Below are 15,158 nucleotides of genomic sequence, written 5' to 3' on the forward strand. Positions count from 1 at the left end.
GCTGTGATTGGTCCATAATAGTGGGCCAATCATAGTGCTCTATCTGCTTAGTGAACAAATCACAGAGCTTTATCCACTTTGTGGGCCAATTAGGGCACTCTATATGCCTGGTGGGTGGGATGATGCAACAGAGTGAAACAAGAGTATGTCACATTCATTGTCCAGTGGAATGCGGAGATCATTTGAAAGACAACGGTAGAACCCGCCCCACAACCGAGAGCCGTCAATGGAGCGTGGCCAGACCAAATAATATATTTATTTAGTCTGGCTTGCCAGGCTAGAAAAGTGCTGCATGGTTCATGCTTCATGCTCAAGACTGTGTTCCTCTCTCATTGGCTGTCTATAGTCACAAGGTGTAATGAGGCATGAGTGTTTTTCTGTGAGGGTATTAGCCTCCTGGCTGATAAGAGTTAAAATTTCATTAATTAATGGAGTAACTGCACTAATACTGCCAGAAGAGTTGGTTTAACACTAAATCAGAGTTAAAGTACCAACTCTCTAAACAAATTCAATTGACTGTTAATGGTGTGGACCCATGTAGACACGTTAAAAGTGTTGAAATCAACTCTGTCAGTATTAGTTTAAGCATGTTGAATTTGCTGTGTACATGCTTCTATTTTGCTGAAATGCAACTGCACGAGGTCCAAATTCTTTTGCAGTTTAGCTGTTGAGAACAGAGTCACCGGGCATTGTAAACATTTCATCCTCAATGATGTAACTGCAGCAGGGTCAGTCAATTGTTTCAGAAACTTTTGCAACTGGAAAAACTACGGATTTCTTCCATTCAGATGGAAATTTTTGCAGAACAAATGAGCAGTTAAAAAAATAGCTCCGTAGACATTATATAACTGACTCGACTCCGGATAAGCGGATGAAAATGGATGGTTTAAAAGAAAAGTAATGATGTGCGTTTAAACCACGCTTGTCACGTACGTTTATCAGTTTGTAAAAATTTGTGATTATGAGTACAAATCAGACATTGGCACGTCTCATAGATGACGTCACCACTCCTCTGCCCTAGAGTAGCTTACCAGTTGACTCATAATTGTTCTTTTTTCAAGGCTCGCTAAACTTACAGCAAGTTTTCCTCTGCTTATCTCTGTGTCTGGTTCAATGACGTCAATATGGTGATGCGCATTTGTAGAGAAGGGTATCGCTGCAGACCCAGAGAAAGCAAATTCAGATTTGAAATCCTGATGGCTGCAGAAATGAAGAATTTCCTGATATTTCCGTCCTACATTGGATTGAGGAGCCACTTACCCAAACTGTGTTTTTGTCCATCAAGGTGTTATAGAGTGGTTGATCTCACAATGTGCTTTGGAAAAGTATTGTGTGAATGTAAAGTAACACAAAAAGATGTTTCAGTTGAATGGAACAAGAATGGTCGATTATTTAATAGTTTGATGTGATATTCTTAATGCTAAATCAATTGCTTTAGTAAAATTCTGGCATTTCTAACTTCTAATAACATTTTACTTAAGTAATATGATTTAAAGGCATGTTTTGAATCTACTGTTGCAATTGAACACTCATCCTTTAGAGGGTGCTGTCTCAAAAACAGTAGAAGCTTGAAACTGTTCATTGTTTTTAGCCCCGACACTGCTAGAGCGACCCAGTCACCTGACCTCCACTCTCTTTCTCCTCATATAACATTCTCCACTTCAAACCAGGGAGTAAAAGTGGACCCTGTTATTCTCATTTCCTTCTTTATTGAACATGTAAATCAATAGACAAATGAAAGTATTCAAAAAGAAACCCATACATATGTATGTATATATATATATATATATATATATATATATATATATATATATATATATATATGTGTGTGTGTGTGTGTGTGTGTGTGTGTGTGTGTGTAGAACATGTTCCATAGGAAGGGAAAGAAGCTCCTGTAGCTTATATAATCCCCCCAAATCAAATTTCAGGAAAGATAAAACAAAAAAAATATTTTCCCTGCACTGAGTGTCATAGCCATTTTCTTATAACATGTTTTATCCTCAATCAAACAAACAAAATTTACATTTTTACCGTCATCATGTCAATGCCATGATTGTCAGTTGATGTTTTACCATTACATGTTTTTACAATTTGTATTATTTCTTGTTCCTCTACAGCTGAAAGAAATGTGGAATGAGGATTAGGTTTGATTTTTTTTTTAAGAATGGTGTATGCGATGTTGAAGAGCTAGATATGTTTTCTGCCAATGACGGCCCTATATTTACAAAGAATTTATTAAAGCTATCAGCCACATCACCATAATCATGTTTTACAATACTGTTTTCAACCAAATATTTTGGAAATTTATCATTACCTAAATTTGGTCAAACTACATTATTTAATATTTTCCACACTTCTCTAATATCATGTTTAGCATTATTCAAATGTTTATAATAATACTCCTTTTTACATATTCTTATTATATTGGTAAGCTTATTCTTATATATTTTATATTTATGTTCAGCTTCTGGAGTTTTTATATTTATAAACAACCGGTACAAATTATTTTTCTTTTTTCAGGCACACTTTATCCCCTTCGTCATCCATGGTTGATTATCCCTTCTTTTTTTCTTGAGCTACTAAATTTTGTTAAGGGACAATTGTTATCATTCAATGAAATAAGTATTCTTACAAAGGTCTCATAAGCCTTGTCAACATCAGTTTGCTGGTACACTTCCTCCCATGTCTGTCTCATCAATTCGTTCTTCAAGGCATTAGTTGTATTAACTGTTCTTATACTATTATCTGGATTATTATTCCTATAATTATCATCATAAATTATAAAAATTCGTAAGTGGTCAGTAATATCATTAACTAAGAGACCACTTATTATATTATTCTCTATGTTATTTGTTAGAATATTATCAATTAATGTTGCACAGTGTGAAGTTACTCTAGTTGGTTTAGTAATTGTCGGGTAAAGGCTTAAACTGTGTGCTGTATTAATAAATTGATCTATTTGCTTCAATTTGTTAGGATTTAGGAGATCAATGTTAGTCACCACAAATGAAAATTGTCTTCTGAAGTGTTGAATAGGTTCCTTCAAGCCATTTTAAAAGGCATGCATATCAGACCCAGGTGCGTGTATACACAACTGACAACAATGTTTTTCATATTAGACTTTGATATTTCTATAGATATACACTCAAATAAATTATCAACTGAAAACGACATTTTTTTACAGCTTTGTAATTTAAATACTTATCAACATATAGTGCAACACCTCCTCCACTCTTATTTTGTCTATTAATAGAAGAAGAAGAAGAAGAAGAAGAAGAAGAAGAAGAAGAAAGTATCATTTCTATAGCGCCTCTCAAGATAAAAATCACAAGGCGCTTTGAAATTAATTGGTCCAATTGATAATTGGCTTCATAGCCATCCAATTCAAAGCTAAGGTCACAATAATCATTCCACCATGTTTCTGACATTGCTATTACGCTAAATGTGCCCTTGATATCATCCAAATAATCTTTAATTCTACTAAAATTTGCATGAATACTCCTACTATTAAAGTGAATTATTGTCCTCAGCCTTTATAACCTGGTTAAACCGATCATCTGAGTAATACTTGCTACAGCAAGAGATCCTTGAAAGAAAATTATTTTCCGTATCCAAGTCACTTTCCATGTCCATAAAATTGTATTCAGTGTACCGAAAAATCTCAAAATCTGAATCCTGACTATCCAGATTAACATTATCAGAATTAGTAACTATTGAATCAGTTAATTGTGAGTCCACCATGAGATTTATCTCAGTTTGTATGCCATCATACCTCCATTGGTTTAATACTTGTCCAACTCCTCCATACTCCTGATATGCAACACCTTCGCTTGTTCAGGAGTTCCCTTCAGTTTGACATATATTTTACAGTTTGAAGTCCAAGTATGTTGAATTTTTCCTTCTTTTTTGAGGTATCTAGCCTTTCTTGCAATATCTGCGTTCTGTTTTGTGAGATGATCATTCATGTAGACATAGGTTCCTTTCAGCTTTTTACCTTGTTTGATGAGAGTCATTTTGTGCTTCCTATTGGCAAATCTTATTATCACAGCTTGTTTTTCACTGTTACTCCCTCGAGACAGCAGGTGACATGCTTCAATGTTGCAAGAGTCCACTTCAACAGCCTTCGTCTTGAGGAAGGTTACCACCTGTTGCTCCACAGAAGTATTTTCTTCCTCATCGGGCTGTTGACCATTATTGGTATTAGTTACTGCTATGGCGTATGTTTGGGGTTTAATCCGTAAACCACTGACAATGACATAATTTAGTCTGGTGTACTGCTCCAATTCCGCCACTTTTGTCTCTAACAACAACACACGCTTGTCTTTTTCAGCATTCTGCAGGCGGAGAGTCTTTACTTCCTCCACTAAGGTCAAAATGGTAATCTGCTGCTTTCTGATAGTAGAAATTTCCTCTGTCATAAATTCCAGGGATTTTTTAATGTCATCTCCTTCCTCAGCTGTGATTGCTTTCTTTGGCCCCATGTTGGATCAAGCTGGCACCTGGTATAGTCCAAAAACCTCTTGCCCACAGTGGCTGGTAGGTGGACTGTGGCCTGGAGCTTCTTGAAGATGGACGCTCAGGTCAACAGCACAATCAAGTCCTGTTTCTACCACCTTAGGCGCATTTCTAAATTAAAGCCCATCCTGAGTGTCCGTCTTCTAGAGTCAGTGATTCAAGCCTTCATTACATCCCAGCAAGATTACTCAAACTCCTGTTTATACGGCATCAGCAAAGCTGCTCTGTCCAGACTTCAGTTTGTCCAGAATTCGGCAGCACAGTTTCTGACTGGAGCTGACAAAAGACAGCACATCGCACCCTTTCTGAAAACACTACATTGGTTGCCCGTTCAGTTCAGGATCAACTTCTAAATCCTACTACTTGCATTCAAATGTTTGAACAGTCAGGCCCCTCCCTATCTGAGCAAACTCCTCCATTTCTACCACCCCTCACATGCTTTTAAGTCTGCAGATGAACTCTTCCTCACCGTCCCTAAGGCGCGTTTGAGGACTCGCGGGGAAAGGGCTTTTTGTATCTGTTCCCCAAAACTTTGGAATTCACTACCCCTCCTGGTTAGACGAGCACCCTCGCATGCCATCTTTAGATCGAGGCTGAAAACGCATTACTTCTCCATGGCCTTCGATTCTTAGCATCAACACTTTGTCATACCTCCTTCCACTGTCGTCTTCCCATCTTAAATCTGTCGTCTGACTACTTTTAATATTTTCATTGTTTTTGTTTGTTTGTAGCCATACTTAGTTGTATTATTTATTAATTGTTTTATGACGTAACTATTTTACTATTTTATGCTTTTGTTTTATTTTGTACAGCACTTTGGTCGGTTGTAATGCCATGTTGAAAGCATTTCTATAAATAAAATGGTATGGTATGGTACGGTAACTGCAGTCAGCCTGAATCTGCGGTCTCCGGATCTGCAGCCATATACTATTGGCATTTGTAGTCCTGGACGTATTTTCCCACAAAACATAGAAAAACATTTGCCTTGTTCGAAAATAAGAGCTTTTTTTATATAAACATGTGTCTTTAAAATTCACGGCCATCTTGGGTGTAATCCATGGCAGATATATCAAATGGGATTATAAAATAGTCCTTTAACTTCAGTTTTTCCATGGTCCGGAAGTAGATGGGCGCAACTTGGGCTCAACAAAGTCACAGAATTTAGGTGTCGTGCAAAAGTATAACCCTCCCCTATATAATTGTCCTCTGCATCAGGAGCGCGCGCCGGTCAGAAGAAATAGTAAAATTACATTTTCTACACATATTCTTTGTACAAATAAACTAATGAATTTTCTCCTTTGACATTGTTATATTGTCAGAGATTTCTGGCTTGTTCCTTACATCTCAGTAACATGAAAATTACTTTAAATCTAGATCTTCCACAGTTCTCACTAAAATAGGTTTATTTTAGTTAGTCATTATTTTATAACATGTGTTGTCTGTTTCATATTACTCGTTCTGTCTACCTACTACATAAACATGTTTCACTAACGTCTGTTTTCAGGTGTATTTGTTCTCCAGCAGACCGAAATTTGGTGTAGCAACAATTAGAGCCAACAGTCTTTTAAACGGCATCAGGAAAAAAACTCGGAGGCGTTTACCGGCTGAGAAACTGGTTTATTGGTAACATTTTATATGAATGGAATTTACAGACACAAATCACACGATGATCATCTCGTCAGGGAAACGTCCAGCTTGATCAAATATCACGTTAGACCAATAAATGCATCTAGATTTGTGTGTGTGTGTGTGTGTGTGTGTGTGTGTGTGTGTGTGTGTGTGTGTGTGTGTGTGTGTGTGGATGTGTGTGTGTGTGTGTGTGTGTGTGTGTGTGTGTGTGTGTGTGTGTGTGTGTGTGTGTGTGTGTGTGTGTGTGTGTGTGTGTGTGTGTGTGTAGATCTAAACATGTGTAACGTGTACTCTTCATTTGCAACTTGTGTTTACTTCAGCTCCTACACATACAAATCATTAAACTCACACAAATCACCTGGTACACATGGGCAAAACTACATTACACACGTATCAGTTTACAAGTACAAAAATCCTTTTCAGACTCTTTTCTCACCTGACTGATTTGTGTTTACATGGTGCAATTGAGTGCTGGATGGAAGCTGGGAAATTTGAGTTTCCTTTGAAATTAGTCTAAATTTGTGTTGAAGGGACAAATATGTTTTCTGAGGAAAACTATAGTATCTCAGGATCCTGTAGTTATAAACGATAGAAGTACATTTATTTTTAATGATCTAAAATTGGTTATGTAGCTAACATGTGTCTATGAGCCATGAAAACTATATATATATATATATATATATATATATATATATATATATATATATATATATATATATATATATTCAGCGCCTTGGGCTTCCTGACAGGGTTGCGGAAGGCACTTTATAAATAAAGCTTTGATTGATTGATTGATTTGAAAACGTAGTCAAAGAGTTATAAGAAGTGACCACCAGATGTCAGAGTGGTTCTATGACTGAAAAAAGCAGGCTTCAAACCGGGAGAAGGCACGAGAAGACAGTGTCCTGGTGATCTTTCCTCAGAAGTAAGTAAAATTTAAACCTGCACTCTTTTCAGTCTGGTTATATTGAAACAGCTAGTACTTTAGACAGTTTGAGATGTTTTATAAAGCCTAATTTATATTTCTCCGTCAGCTCCACAAGGGAGAGACAAGCATGTACGAATGGAGACAATTTGCCTTAGTTGAGCTTCAGACGGCAGAATTTCAAAAGCTAATGCAGGAGATAGGTGTAGGAGACTATTTAATATTCAACCTTCATGGAAAACGTCATGCACAATGCAATGTTGAATTTCATTTTTGCAGATACCGCATCTAAATTGTTCTGAATAAATTAGTGCAGAAATAAAGAAGTCCTAATATGATTTGGAGCTATAGCATGACGAGTGATGTGATTTATTTTCTGTTTTCTCTCCAGAGCTAAGCTCTCATTGTGTTGGTGTGCAAAATTCTGCATCAAATGAATGCTTGACGGGTGGAAGTCTTTTGGTTGTGAAAATTCTTTCTTTAAATTTCAGCGGTTGGAGCCCAGCTGATCCTCTTCGTAAGTGTGGCTTAACCTGAACACGCATGACGGATCTTGTGTCGTTATCCTACAAATAAGACTCTTACAGCCCATGAGACCAGATATCATCCTCTGCTTGTTGTGAATCTTGGTTTAGTGAAGATAATAAAATCTCAGTCAGGATTAAAAGTGTTAAAGTCATGCATTTGTTTCTTTACAGAATTGAAGATGGCCAACAAAGGCAGTCATGGTGAGATGTTTATCACTAATTTTCATTTAAATCTGCATGCACATAACTATGAGTTTTTTTTAAACGACTGTTTTGTAAGTTTTAACAAACTCTATCAGAGAAGATTAGTTCTCTTTTCTCATCCATCCATCCATCCATCCATCCATCCATCCATCCATCCATTTTCCTCCGCTTATCTGGTGTTGGGTCATGGGGCCAGCAGACTAAGCAGAGAGGCCCAGACTTCCCTCAAAGCTGCTTGGGCCAGCTCTTCTGGGGGAATCCCAAGGTGCTCCTTTTGGCCATCCGAGAAACTCATAGTCCCCTTACACACTAGCGCCGGTGTTACGTCGATTTGAGTTCCCCCTCGTGATCTGTTTCAGCTCCACCCAGCCGCGAGTTGGAACATCCACTTAAAAAATGCGTGTCCTAACCCTCACCCATAACCGTTGCAACCATTATGTTAGAAGAGGACATGCCCTCTCAGGTCAAAAAACGTGCAGAGAAGGCCGCCCTAAACAAAAGATGCAGCTGTGAGCAGTGTTCCTTTTAGACTCTGATTTTGCATTCTGCTCCGGTTGTCTGCTCAAGCCTCACAGCTGTGTGTCTTTATGTGTTTAAGTGGACAATTTTTCACTTTAACCTGTGGGGTGTATAACAACTTTTAGTTAAGGTTAGTTTAGGTTAGGGTTAGGGAAAAAACCTGATTGGTTATGGTTAGGGTTGGGCATGGTGGAGTCTCTAAAATGAAAGAAAGTCAATGGAGGCCCACTTTGTTTCTAGTTGTGTCGTCCCTCTCAAACACGGTTAACGCGAAGTTTACAATGAGAAACTGGGTTAAGGTTAGGATGGGGGAGGGGAAGGTTAAATAGCAAGAGGTTATAGGTAAAATGTCGGTGAAATGTGTGTTTTCCTGCGGGCTTCGGAAACCAACGCTCTAGCGCTGCATGGCGCCTCCCGACGCACCAGAAACAAATGCTTGTTCACCCATCGTCAGTTTTAGCCACTTCGGGTGTGAGAATGTGTTGGCCTTATAGAGCCCTGGAACCCCTCAAGACACTTTACAACACAATCAGTCATTCACCCATTCACACACACATTCACACCCTGATGGGGGTGAGCTACAATGTAGCCACAGCTGCCCTGGGGCGCACTGACAGAGGCGAGGCTGCCGAGCACTGGCGCCACCGGTCTCTCTGACCACCACCAGCATATCCCATTTGCACACCAGCTAAAGTCATGTAATTAACAACATTTATTTTTTAAATTTTATCTGTTTCTTCTTGTTCAGGAATCCAAGAAGCTGGTGCCACCAAGCGGGACAGATGCCATCTCAGCTCCACCTGATTTTTCCATAACAACCTGCAGAGCCAGACGAAAGTCTTCTACTGAGAGATTTTTAGAGTAGCTGATTTTTTAAACCTGCATGCTTTTATATAATAATATCTTAATGCATCATTAATCAGATGCAATGATAAACAACCTCCATGTATAGTCCTTTGCTGAGTCAGAGGACTCTAAAAACACAACAATCATTCCAGTCAGAATTGACAAAGCTTGTCGGATGAAAAGAGAAACGTCTTCAAGAAACCAAAGAAGTCCCGTTGCTTTCATTTGAACCCTTGGATTACCATGACCTGGATGACTGAGAACTTTCACCCGCAACAATCATTCACCCACACACACACACACACACACACACACACACACACGCACGCACGCACGCACGCACGCACACACACACACACACACACACACACACACACCGATGGCGAGGATCTACATTGTAGCCGCAGCCTCTCGGGACACACTGGCAGAAGCTAGACTGCCGCACAGACACCACCAGTCCCTCAAACCACCAGCAGGCAAGGAGGGCGATGCGTCTCGCCAAAGGACACAACCACTGACAAAGACAAAGGCACAATCCCACATCCACAACTCGTGCCCTCCAATTACGCGATCCCTGCCAGGGGTGCAGGTGAGTCTGGTGTGCTGATTCTCAAGTGCCGAAGTTGATCGCGCCCCTTTTGCACTGTTGATCCGCACTTCATCCAAGTCTGCATTATTTATTTGAAAGTTGTTAATGAAGTATTTTTAAAAATATCACAGCAACCAGCATCCCAGCATGCAATGCACTCAATGACACAATGCTCCCTGTCCCAGTTCAGCTGTTGTTTGCACACTTGTGTACCACGCACTCGAAACCTTACTGAGCATTTCCTCCAAGTGCACTTCACAGAATACCGTAGGGCGTAGTACGGGTATTGGGACTGGGCCACAGACTGGGTTTAAACTGGCAACCCACCAGTTGGGAATTGAACTCTAAACCCTGGTCTCATTAATCAAGAGGTTAGATGGAATGGAAATTCAAAGAGTAAAAGAAACCAAATTTCTTGGAGTCATGTTTGATGAGAGTCTCTCTTAGAATTCACATATAAGTTATATAAAGGGGAAAGTTGCCAAAGCCATAGCAGTATTATATCGAGTCAAGTTTCTACTACATTGGTCTGGGTTATTAATGTTGTATCACTCACTGATTGAACCGTATTTAATTTATTGTTTGGAAATTTGCGGAGCTACATGCAAAACTTTTACTCAACCTTTGTTCATTTTCCATAAAAGAGCCAAACTGAAGAACCAAAATGAAGGAATGTAATATTTCTGTAAATGGTGTAAGTTTGTGGAATGCACTTAACAGAGAAATTAAAGAATCAAACTCACTTGCTGTATTTAAAAATGTATAAAATCAAATGCATTAAGTTATTGTGAAAGGGTAAATTAAAATGATTACATATAAAAAGTAGAAAGGGACTGAGGTTGTATTGTGTATGTTTTACGGAAAAAGGGGCGGAAATGATAAGATTTTTCCTTCTTTCTGCTCCTTTTCATTCCAATGTTTTTTATTCATCATGTTTATGTGCTGTATTTGCTTGTGTTTATTTTAGAAATTTTGAATGAAAAAAGAGATAAAAAAGTGTATAAGCAAATTCAAATAAAAGTGAAATGGAAATACTGTCTAGATTCCTTTAAACTGAGCATGGATCCGTTTAGAGTTTATCTTTTTAACAGCATCTTTCACCCAAACCTCCTCTGAGGGAAAGTTTCTGCATTCAGTTCTCACTAGTGCAGCGTTTTAACACAAAGTCCTGGCTCTTCAGCTGGGAATGATGCTGGTTGGAGTAGGAGCTCATGGGCAGATGGAAAGCAACATGGCTCATATGGTTATTCAGAACAATCAGCCAGATGCTGTAGAAACTGACCAGAACTCCGCGTTTATTTCTGTATTTTTATTTCAGGTGAATTCCTAATTCACTCAAGTTTCAATGTTTAAAGGCAGGCATTTCTTGATGTCCAGTCACGTACACTGATTAAATATATGGGTCATATATTTCATTTCATCCTTATTAATTTAAGCACAGATAAATCAAAACATTTCATTTAACCATATTGTTCATTTCATTTCATGATTAATTAACTCATATGAACTGAAAATGTTCACTTTTATTCAGAGGCAGGAGGAATCCTGTAGAAGCGATAGGAGGAAAGCTGAAGGCCTTGAAACGGGAACACTGTGTGCAAAGCTGCAGAGGCCTTGACTTCAGCTGATAGAATAGCAGAATCCAGCAGATTAAAGGCACCAGATGCAATTCATGTCTCCATATGACCGGATACTGAAGAGGTCAAACTGTAGATGAAAAACTGACCATTTCTGGGCGCTACATCAGAATGAGTGCACAGTTTCCTAACCACGACTTCCTGTACACAGACTGCTCCATGCTCCAGGAAGTCAGGCAAAGCTGAACATAATTACATTACTTTCTTGCTTCAAATGTTACAAAAGTGATCAACAGCACAAATGTACTTTTGTTTGTGGTAAATAGGTTCTTTGATCTTGCAAAAGTCTGTAAGCAAATGATAATTGCACTGAATCAAAACAGTTGAATTGTAAAAGACATATCTAGTCATCTAATTTACTTCAGCTTATGGGACTAAAGCTTGGGTCCCGAGTCTAGCTGTGTGACTGATGATTACGCAAAATAAAACCTAAAAAAACCTGTACTCCATACTCAAAGCACATAGTGCACAGTGTTAAGTTGCCCCTAATTTTGGCATGATCCAAGCCCAGGCAAGGAACACAATATTTCTGGAGTTGAATAACGAATAATCTATGACATCTAAATATCATCACAATAAGCTAAATTTACCATCTTTTTCTCCTCATCTAAATCATTTATCTCTAATCACGCCTTCCATCTTGTCTTTCAACTCCAAACTTCTCTGGGAAAAGTCTGTGAGAATTCCCCTTCAAGAAGGAAAGTGTCCCGGTCCGAGGTGAGTCGCCCTCCTGTCATCGTTCTCGGGTCTAGGTGAGTCCTCCTCCTCAATTAACAATCTTTGGGGTTCTGTGTTCCACGAGTGAGGAGCGGAGAGGTACCAGCTGTGCTGAGTTAATCATTTGGAGCTCGGGTTTAAAAGGAGGATGGAGACACTACTCGAAGCCGGATGATTACTCCAGTATTGGTAACGCCTGCCACTCGTACTTGTTTGCTCGTAGAAGTTTGACCTTGCATGTTTGGATTATTTGGATTTTGACCTTGGACTATTTATTGGATTTCGATTTTGAACTTGCTCCTGAAGCTCCGTCTGTCTGCCCTCCTAGGATTACCACCACAGCCTTCACCAAACTCTGCTAAGAACCACGGATCTTCATACACGTCTCATCCTCCTCCACCGCTCCTGCATTTCTCCTCTCTGCTTCCTCACCTCCCGTCCGGCTGGATCGCTTCACTTGTCACCTTGGCACCCCGCTTGCCCCGCAACTCGCTGAGCTAAGAACTCTGAACAATCGCCCACGGCATAATTCACTGGATTTCAGTGCTACTTTAGTTCCCGTTTGTGTAATAAAAAACTTTAATTTCTTATCTCCTGACTCCTGAGCTGATTCTGCATGTCTTGGGTTAAACGCCTTCCACAAGTCATGACACCTCCTCACAACTCTCTGAGCTTGCTTTCCCAGATGTGGAGTTGGAGAGAGCACACAGCTGCAGTTGATTCTGCTTTCGCCAGCGTGAAGAAAACTCATACTCGAAGGATGATTGCTCAGTTTTGGTATCTCTAGCCTTTAAACCATTTGATCTTGTTTGTTTCTAGGTCTTAGGAAACTTGTCAGTTGGATTTTTGCCATCACAACTCATCTTAAGGATTTATCTTCTGGATTTCTTTCTCAGGATCTCAGTTTGCCACCTCCAGACTCCTACCGCAACCCATTCAGGAACTCATACCTATAGGCCACGTCTCCTCTTCTCATCATCCCTCCACTCACCTTCACCACCTCATCAGGACCCTCTATCACCTTGGACCAGTGCTCCCTCCTTGTCTCCCCCCTCCCTCAGTCAACAGTAAGTCTGGAACTGGAACCATTCTCACTAAAATCCTTTCACCCAACCAAGGCTAATCACTCTGCTCTGCCACAGGCGCTGCCACAGCTCCAAACCCAACCCCACTGGACTTATACAGTGCTCCCTGATCCCGTCTCTGTCCAGTGCTCTGATCTGGTCTCGTTTTAAATCAACATTTTGCTTTTACAACGCATCTGTGTCTGTAGTCGATACTGCATGTCTTGTGTCAGAGCCCTTTCCCCGAACATGTCAGAAAGAAAATGGGAACTCGATTTTCCCTCCAACAACAACTTTGCTACGCTAAGATAAAATCCACACGCACACACAAACACGCATGTGCATACACACACACATGCACAATATGCACACACACCCATGTGCACATACACAAGCGCACACACACACACACACACACACACACACACACACACACAATCTAGTCTAGCATTCGTCGTGAGGATCATCATTGACTTCCATTCACTTTAGTGACTGGATTGTGCCTAACCCTAACCTTAACTGAAACTTAATTCACATCACACCTCTAAAACTGACCAGTCGAGCTCGGAAATTGTCCCAAAGTGAGGACAAGAAAAATGTCCTCACTTTGCTGCCAATGTCCTCAATTTGCAGGTATCTTGCAGACACACGCACACACACACATTCACACACGCGCGTTTGACCATGCAAATGCACTTAAAGGCCTACATAGAAACGTTTTATATATTTTCGCTTTACTGATGTTTCTTTATATTAACTATGAGCTGGATATCAGCACCTTTTCTTTTCCTGTTGATGGTCTGTTACGTTGTGCAGAAATAAAGATGATTAAGCTCAGTACGTACATTTGTATGAGACAATGGGGAAATACGTGTCGTCCCAATTTCTGAGAATGGTTCTGTGGGGAAAAGGAGATGAGGGAGTGGGGTGAAGCAAGGTGGTGGAGCGTGGGAGTGGGGGCAGGTTATGGAGGACTCTGATTTTAAAAAGGGAAGGATGCTGCTGTTTTAGCATCCAGGAAACAGTAGAGGAGGTTTCGGCTAGTAGAATCTAGCCGTTAGCGTTAGCAACTCCACCACACAGCAGAAGTCCTTCAGGCGTGTGGTATTTGTGGAGATAAAATGACAATGTTGCAAGTCAGTGGAGTCTCATTGCTGTTATCCAATCTGAGGCAAGATGTCCCAACACCAGAAAATAAGACTCCAAAACCTGCTGTCTGAAGCTCATTTGTGATGTGGGAAATTTTTAGGTCAGAGAAATGGTGCACCGGTATAATCTCCCCCCCCCCCCCAGAATGGCTATATCTTTTACTCTTTTGAAGCACCTTGTGATTTTTATTTTGAGAGATGCTATATACAAATTGTTTCTTCTTCTTCTTGTGCTGTGGTGTTTACTTGAACAACTTGTGATACCTTTGTTCTTCCAGTACTTTTGAAGTGCTTTTCGACTTTTACTGGAGAAAAAAATCTTACTCAGCTTCAAAGAAATAGCCTATTATCTAATCTTCTGAATACATTGCTGTGAATAATTTTGACACATCTGCCAACCTCTCACCAGTTTCAGCTGTTGTCCCAAACAAATGGACTGAAAACAGCCCCGGTTGTAGCAAATAAAAAATTAAATTAAATATGAAGTATAAATGAGGCCTATAGTTTTTCCAACCTGTGCAAACCAAACCTTCCAGTGTAATCAAGAACCTGTTTGTTTTAAAAAACGGGATAATAAGAACATTTAAATAGTATATTTGAAAAGAATGATTAAAATGACGCACGAGGACAGTGCAGGAGGATGTGGGTCATTTCCACCAGGTTAGTCATTAACAAACAGTGCTTTGAAACTCTTATCAGCGTCTGGACCATACCAACTAACGGGTTAAACAAACACACCTAAATTTATTTGCATTTTAAATGTTCAACTTTATAACGAGGTAGACAGAAAATAAAACACTTGTATTATTTTATTAATCCCACACAAACAAACTGCCAG

The 15,158-nt window shown here is 39.7% G+C and overlaps 1 protein-coding gene and 1 long non-coding RNA gene across 4 annotated transcripts in view; both read left to right on the forward strand.

The window, feature by feature from the left end:
- The window catches only part of LOC129162659 (uncharacterized), a 64,776-nt gene extending 49,622 nt beyond the window's left edge, over positions 1-15,154 (forward strand). For all 3 annotated transcript variants that reach the window (XR_011520534.1, XR_011520533.1, XM_070551043.1), the window contains 5 exons: positions 12,065-12,108; positions 12,194-12,297; positions 12,437-12,885; positions 13,005-13,175; positions 13,251-15,154. Coding sequence is in view for 1 of the 3 variants with exons in the window: in XM_070551043.1 (XP_070407144.1) it covers positions 12,725-12,885; positions 13,005-13,175; positions 13,251-13,479 (561 nt within the window). In the remaining 2 variants the exon portion in view is untranslated. The remainder of the gene's footprint in view (positions 1-12,064; positions 12,109-12,193; positions 12,298-12,436; positions 12,886-13,004; positions 13,176-13,250) is intronic.
- On the forward strand, positions 6,877-10,786 carry LOC139069863 (uncharacterized). The gene is made up of 2 exons (XR_011520536.1): positions 6,877-7,797; positions 9,068-10,786. It is a non-coding gene; the product is annotated as an uncharacterized lncRNA (long non-coding RNA).
- Positions 15,155-15,158: the final 4 nt, after the last annotated feature.

Source organism: Nothobranchius furzeri, chromosome 5 (assembly GCF_043380555.1).
Source record: "Nothobranchius furzeri strain GRZ-AD chromosome 5, NfurGRZ-RIMD1, whole genome shotgun sequence".
Taxonomy (NCBI): Eukaryota; Metazoa; Chordata; class Actinopteri; order Cyprinodontiformes; family Nothobranchiidae; genus Nothobranchius; species Nothobranchius furzeri.